Here is a 6,827-nt window from a genome sequence, read left to right as displayed (position 1 = left end):
CCAACCGTCTTGTGCCACCATTGAATATGCCTGCTTAGCTCAAGCACACGGTTTATCCGTAAATTGCATTGTCATCAACACTAAAATCATTTAAGGAGGGGAATTTGCACTGATTCCACTATAATAAAGAATCTAACAATATGAGAAACACTCGGGAATAACCAACCATCTGAGGTACACTTAGGAATACCATGTGCAATACATCTTTTTTCTCTTTGCATGAACTTTTCTATTTTTTATAATAAAAAAGAGTAAGGAGTACCATTTTGGTCATTTCATTTCAAAATGATTTTTCAACACGAAAATGAAATAATAGTGTACTATTATAGAGGCATTATTATTATATATATACTCACTCTGTCCCAATATAATTGTCTTTAATCTTTAATCTATTATATAGTACGTACAACAAAGTATATTTCTGATAGGCAGCAAATTCACCCGTCGTTGTCTCATCAACGTGCGACGTGTCGCCATTTCCTTCGCCGGAGAACCTGACGTGGTCCAACCAGTCACCGTCAAACACTCGGACCCACTTGACAGTGAGACGGGGCGAGCCCGAAAACTACGTCACGTCATGCGCACCCCCTCCGCATGTGTACCGTCTCCTCGGCCTCGAGGCTTCGACCTTTCCACCACGCCCCCGTCCTCTTTCCCTTCCCGTCGCTCGCTCCCCCCCTACCCGAACCTTCTCGACTCCCTCTTCGCATGGCCGACGCGAAGGCCGAGGCGGCGAGGCAGGCGCAGGTGCCGCAGTCCTCCCAGGAGGAGGAGGAGGACTGGAAGGAGGCCGAGGGGGACGTCGAGGTTGCGGACAGGTCCACGAGCAATGGCGGCGGCGCCGGCGAGGGGATCACGGACAGGCCGATCCGGGTATACGCCGACGGCATCTACGACCTCTTCCACTTCGGCCACGCGCGCTCGCTCGAGCAGGCCAAGAAATCGTGAGAAATCCCTCTCCCCCATCCTCTTTCCCCCCTCGGCTATTTCGGTTCGATCTGCCCCCTTGCGTTTCTGACAGAAATTGGGGTCTGACACCGTTTATCATGGTTGGCTGCGGCGCGGATCGCGCCTAATTAGGATCACCGGTTGGCTCTAGCGCGGGATTGCGCGAGGAAGTTGTTTGATCGCAGTCCGTTCCTATTTGAACTTCTTCGCGATTACCAGTTCAGGAACGGCCTCAACTTGTTGTTATGTCCAACGTCTGATTTAGTGGACCATTCTTGTGATTAGGTTTGGAAGGCATGCGCTTATTGTGGATACTAAGTTGCTTGATGAGGACTCGGTTTGTCTGTGCCCCTGTTTTTTTGGGCAATAGATGTATGGCTTGGTGGAAAATGGGGCTCCATTTGTGCTTCTATCATGTTGGGGACAAGATTTAGCTGTATTGGTATGTTTTACCTAACGTGATGTGACTCGAGACTCTCGTATTGCTTGCCATGGAATGGATCATTCAGTGGGAGGGCACCTATTTGGTAGATCCCCCCGTATAATGCAGTGTGATTTGGCTTTATTTGCCCACCTCTTTTTTTCCTTTTTATTTTTCGCATCATGTACAATAATCCTGCTCCACAATAATCATTCTCCATTGACATGGACTGGTGTAGTTGTCTGTAGGGTTTGGACTCTGATATTGTTCCTCTCAGACAACTTTCCCTTTATGGTGCTTGGCATCTTCCACTTCTTTTAAGTCGGCAATGAAATGGAGTTTGGTTTCTTGTGTTCTGTTCAGATGCCAGTCCTACCTTTCCTAGTGAAATAAGTCTGTTCAAATTAGTATATAATTTTTTATGCGCCCTCTGTTCATTTTGTATTCTTTTTTTTACCCTCTTCATTTCGCCCATCACAACATCCATTTTCCATTAGTGGATATTTTATGTATAACTATTGAGAATTCTGCATTTGAAAACACTAATGGGAAGTCATGTGTGCCAACGGTGACCCTTTTTTCTACAATTCCGCCAACAACAAAAAACTCCCACATATATGCAGCATCTTTTTCCTCAAAATCTCAGTTTGTACATGATGTGATGTTAGTATACTCATGGCATGCACACAGAGGGTAAACTATCATTTTGTGTTAGCTTATGGGGAAATACCTGATTTTCTGTGACACCTTCTATAGGGAATCTTGCACTTGCAGGCATGCTCTGTTTCTTAAGTATGAAGCTGTGGTTTAATCTGCAAATGTCATACTAGTAATCTTGCTGGACAGTTTTTTTTATCTAGTAGTATGCCTAAGGTTCCGTTCTACTATTGGTACCGTAGATTAAATGCATTAACTGCGGACTGGTTTTACATTCTTAATGATTATCCTGAGCATTCTACACAAATTAACTTACTGGGGCTGTTAAATGCGAGAAAATGTTCTGACACTGAACTGTCTGTTGAACTGTAGATTCCCTAATGCATATCTTCTTGTCGGGTGCTGCAATGATGAGTTGACACATCAATACAAAGGAAGAACTGTCATGACAGAGGACGAGAGATATGAATCACTTCGCCATTGCAAGTAATTGTGTATCATTCTTTACTTCATCCAATATAATCCATGATCATTGTACATTTCTTCAAAAAAATAGCATGCTAATATGATTTACTATTTTATATTCCAAGGTGGGTTGATGAAGTCATTCCTGACGCTCCGTGGGTAGTAACAGAAGAGTTCTTGAACAAGCATAACATCGATTTTGTTGCACATGATTCTCTGCCGTAAGCATTCAGTTCGAAAGACCTTGTTATTTCTGTGATGCAGTAAATATTTCTTATATTCATTCTTTTTTTTGTGAGGACCACAGAAAATGTTTCTGTGTTTCTGATGGCTTGATATTCTACACACTGAATGATCTAAACTTTTAAATCTCTTAACTCATCTATATTCTATCTTTCGTATTTGAATCTACACAGGTATCATGATGCTAGTGGAGCTAGTAATGATGTCTATGAATTTGTGAGTCTTAAGTTTCAAATTGAGCTATTCAAATATAATCTCAAATAAATTGTGTTAACAGACACCAATTTTACTTTTGATTTCTGTGACTAACATCATCTTGTTTTATCAGGTAAAAAAGCTTGGTAAATTTAAGGAGACCAAGCGCACAGAAGGAATATCAACCTCAGACATTATAATGAGGATTGTTAAAGATTATAATGAGTATGTTATGCGCAATCTGGCCAGGGGGTACAGCAGAAATGATCTTGGTGTCAGCTATGTCAAGGTATGCAATATCAACATGATGCTTTAGCAAAACTTTACTTATACAAAGTCCTGTTGTTGGATTGTACTACAGTACCACTGCATTATGCTGGCTAGCTGAGCCCTTATATATATCTTATTATCAGGAAAAACGACTAAGAGTTAATATGGGATTGAAAACCCTGCGTGACAAAGTGAAGCAGCACCAAGAAAAAGTAGGGGAGAAGGTACTTGTATTCAGCTTCATCTTAGTTTATGTTGAAGTATAACTAATTTTTATAATTGATTAACTGTTAACTAGGCAATGTTAGCTTCGCTCTGTATCCATTGGTTGTCTGGTGCAGGGATGAGTGCCTCATGTTTCTTTACTATTTTGTGACTAATTAACCTACTTGTTGTGTGTTAGCCTTATGACATTTGATTGGATATAGTTGACCCGCATGTCCGGAACTCTTGGCTAGATTAACGTTTTGAAGTTTATCAAAGTAGTTTTGGATTTTTGGTTGACTTCAGTTGTTTAGCGGAGGATTCCCAACACATACTTTGATGCGTTTTGGACTTGATAGCACTTCTATGAAATTATGCTTTAATGCGTAGAAGATTGCACAGCTGTGATTGGGCAAGTCCATAGCTTTTCATGCAAAGCTAAAAACATTAGCTTCAGCCATGTCTCACACCATGTGTATTCTAAAGGTTACAATGATGATAAATTGACAGTGGTACATGGCTGTTACTTCAGTTTTATATGTATTTTACACAAATCTTTGCATTTATCTAGTTCAACTAATCTTGTGGTGGTCAAGAATTCGATATCTGATGCGTAAGTATTATTTTTATCATATCTGATACTCCGTACATTAGTTGTACTCTGTATATATCCAGTATAGCACTGCAAAATGAAAACACTTCACCTTCTCCTACTTCCGGTTTCCATGTTCATCTCTTCATCTGATAATTTGGATCGATGAACTTAGCCTTCTCAAGTTTACCTGTTCATACATTCTGAGAGAAGCATGTTGATATTTGCAGTGGAGTACAGTGGCAAAACTCCAGGAAGAGTGGGTTGAAAACGCAGATCGCTGGGTTGTTGGTTTTCTAGAGAAATTCGAGGAAGGTTGCCATTCAATGGTTAGTTACCTTGGCCTGTTAATAGTTTACTGCTGCTCTCCTCCAATAGGAGGTCCGTGCCCATATATGCCTAAACCTAAACTACTTCCCAGGGAACTGCCATCAAGGAAAGAATCCAGGAAAGGCTGAAGGAGGCGCAGTCTAGGGACTTCAGCCTTCTACAATACGACAGTGACGACTTTGACGACTTTGAAGAAGAAGACGATGAAGTTGCCAAAGATGCCAAATACGTGAAAGAATAGCGCCACTGTAAAATTTTACGTCAAAGTATAATACGGGCATGCAATGCATGTTACGATCTTCATCAACCGCAATCCTTCACCATGTATCTGTCCCTTTGATTGTGAGCTTCACTGTCAAGGTAGATCTGCGTGCTGTGTTTGTAGCTGTACTTGATGGTTTTCTAGGCAGTAGCGTACGCTCTTGTAATAGTTCTACTGTGAGGCATAACACTGTTTATTTGGAGGATATCGATTTCAATTCAAGTTCTTATTAAGAAGTCCTGTTCCATTCTGTAACTATACTTGTTTATTTTCCATTTTTGACATCAAACTTTGAGGAAGTGATAAACGACTCATCCTTTGAATCAATGGCTTACTCTACAAATGTTGGATTCCGTTAAAAAAAAAAGAATGTTATTTGGATTCCCTGCGCCTCGCTGTGGCGTCTTCACCGTTCCAACTTTGGGAGGAGACAGAAAACTTGGCTCCTAGTAAATGAGTTTTCTTGTGAAGCAAGGAGGCTCGAGTCGCTCCCTTTTAAATCCCTGCTGCTTGGATTGATCCAAAGAGTTGGCCGTGATCTTTCCTCCCGGGAGTGGGTTAACTCCATCAAGCCGGAGAGCCATGGATCCATGGTTGCTTCCACAGAGGTGGTAGCGTCTTCCTTGCTCCCGTTTTGCCCCGCAGAACAAGGCACTGGTGGTTATAAGTCGACCCAAGAAACCATCCGATCCTCTTCTTCTATGCCTCCGTGCGTCGCCGGCTGCCATGTCGCTGCTGTCGAGGCTGCGGCTGGTGACCGTGGACGTGACGGGGACGCTAATCGCCTACAGAGGGCAGCTCGGCGACTACTACTGCACGGCGGCCAGGTCCGCCGGGCTGCCGTGCCCCGGCTACGCGCGCATGCACCAGGCCTTCAAGGCCGCCTACGCCGACATGGCGGCCAAGCACCCCTGCTTCGGCCACGCCTCCGGGATGCCCGACCATCGCTGGTGGAGGACGTGCGTCAGGGACTCCTTCCTCAGGGTAAGGTGAAGGTCGGTGCTCCGCCGTGCCCTGTTCGTTTCTCCAAGAAACTCCGAAGCGTCAACGGGGGTACAATCTCATGCGTGTAGAATGTGCAACTGCTCTAATCTGATGCTCTTTCGGCCTTTTTCTCTTGGTTGTTGGTGTGCTGCAGGCAGGACACGAGTACGACGATGCCACATTTGAGCGGATCTTCGGGCAAATCTACGCCGCCTTCGGCTCCCCCGCCCCGTACTCGGTGTTCCCCGACGCGCGGCCCTTCCTCCGGTGGCTGCGCGGCGAGGGGATCATGGCCGGGGTCGTCACCAACGCGGACTGCCGCTACAGGGACGTCGTGCTGCCCGCGCTGGGGCTGAACCAGGTCGGCAGCCGCCCTCGACCGCCGTCTCGCTCGCGCTGCCGGAAGCCATACATTGCTCAGTTTCGTTTCTGGTTGATGTGTGCAGGGGTCCGAGTGGGACTTCGGGGTGTTCTCGGGCGTCGCCGGCGTCGAGAAGCCCGACCGGAGGATCTACGAGATGGCGCTGGAGGCGGCGGGGGGCGTGGCGCCGGAGGAGGCGCTGCACATCGGCGACAGCATGAGCAAGGACTACGCGCCGGCCCGGGCCGTCGGGATGCACGCGCTGCTGCTGGACAGGTTCGGGACCGCCGACGCCGAGAGGTGGCGGCGGTCCGGCGCGGTGGTGCTCCCTGACCTCGTCTCTGCCCGGGAGTGGCTCACCCGGGACCCCCCTGCCGCGCATGGAGGAACCAACAACGCCTGGGCGGAGTAGTGATTATTCTGAAAAAAATAGGGTGCATAGTTGGGGCACGAGTGACCATTGCTGCAAGTGTATGAAATCCAGGGGACACAAGAACTGTCTCTTGGATATGATACAGCATTCGTTGATGAGATTACCAACTGTTGTGATGTAAGCAAGAGCGCAAGTAAAGCAACTTATTCACAATTGATGCGTGATGCCATGATCGGTGCAGAAATTGGCGGACCTTTCAATTTTAAGTCCCGCTGCCTCGGTCTCTCGGAGGTGCTCATAGGGGTAGGATGTCGTCCGTTCATAAGGTTAAGTGTATGTATATATGTGTGAGCGTATGTGTCTTACTGTGTTTCTGAAAAAAAAAGGCGTCAACTAGCGTGTGTCCCCCTCACCTCGCCACCCCTCATCTCCCCTGCGTGCCTCGCAGTTCCCCATCCCCGCACATACCGCCGTCCTTGTCTCTCTCGCATGCCTATGTGTATCTCACTTGGGAACCCCCCC

General features: G+C 46.1%; 2 protein-coding genes across 3 annotated transcripts; both read left to right on the top strand.

Moving 5' to 3' along the window:
* Window positions 1-603: 603 nt before the first annotated feature.
* On the top strand, window positions 604-4,823 carry LOC123144138 (choline-phosphate cytidylyltransferase 2). The gene is made up of 8 exons (XM_044563174.1): window positions 604-944; window positions 2,399-2,512; window positions 2,617-2,712; window positions 2,908-2,950; window positions 3,063-3,218; window positions 3,343-3,423; window positions 4,226-4,324; window positions 4,417-4,823. Exons 1-8 carry the CDS (start codon window positions 709-711, stop codon window positions 4,564-4,566), a joined length of 975 nt encoding a protein of 324 aa, XP_044419109.1. The 5' UTR covers window positions 604-708; the 3' UTR covers window positions 4,567-4,823.
* A 119-nt stretch (window positions 4,824-4,942) lies between these two features.
* On the top strand, window positions 4,943-6,549 carry LOC123144139 (haloacid dehalogenase-like hydrolase domain-containing protein 3). 2 transcript variants are annotated; one of them, XM_044563176.1, is made up of 3 exons: window positions 4,943-5,571; window positions 5,726-5,932; window positions 6,018-6,549. In XM_044563176.1, the coding sequence occupies exons 1-3, from the start codon at window positions 5,314-5,316 to the stop codon at window positions 6,342-6,344; spliced, it is 792 nt and encodes a 263-aa protein (XP_044419111.1). In that variant the 5' UTR covers window positions 4,943-5,313; the 3' UTR covers window positions 6,345-6,549. The 2 variants fall into 2 exon arrangements, with proteins under 2 accessions (XP_044419111.1, XP_044419110.1); XM_044563175.1 differs by having other exon boundaries at window positions 4,943-5,582.
* Window positions 6,550-6,827: the final 278 nt, after the last annotated feature.

Source organism: Triticum aestivum, chromosome 6D, assembly GCF_018294505.1.
Source record: "Triticum aestivum cultivar Chinese Spring chromosome 6D, IWGSC CS RefSeq v2.1, whole genome shotgun sequence".
Classification (NCBI taxonomy): Eukaryota; Viridiplantae; Streptophyta; class Magnoliopsida; order Poales; family Poaceae; genus Triticum; species Triticum aestivum.
Note: the sequence above shows the minus strand (reverse complement) of the source record. Positions and strands in the feature narration are given on the sequence as shown.

Bases quoted from the DNA above. Each gene is read 5' to 3' on its own strand.
- LOC123144138 (XM_044563174.1), top strand. From the start codon at position 709: ATGGCCGACGCGAAGGCCGAGGCGGCGAGGCAGGCGCAGGTGCCGCAG. The intron at 3,424-4,225 runs GTACTTGTATTC...TGATATTTGCAG, and splicing joins AAGAAAAAGTAGGGGAGAAG to TGGAGTACAGTGGCAAAACT. The intron at 4,325-4,416 runs GTTAGTTACCTT...ACTACTTCCCAG, and splicing joins AGGAAGGTTGCCATTCAATG to GGAACTGCCATCAAGGAAAG.
- LOC123144139 (XM_044563175.1), top strand. From the start codon at position 5,178: ATGGTTGCTTCCACAGAGGTGGTAGCGTCTTCCTTGCTCCCGTTTTGC. The intron at 5,583-5,725 runs GTCGGTGCTCCG...GGTGTGCTGCAG, and splicing joins TTCCTCAGGGTAAGGTGAAG to GCAGGACACGAGTACGACGA. The intron at 5,933-6,017 runs GTCGGCAGCCGC...TGATGTGTGCAG, and splicing joins CCGCGCTGGGGCTGAACCAG to GGGTCCGAGTGGGACTTCGG.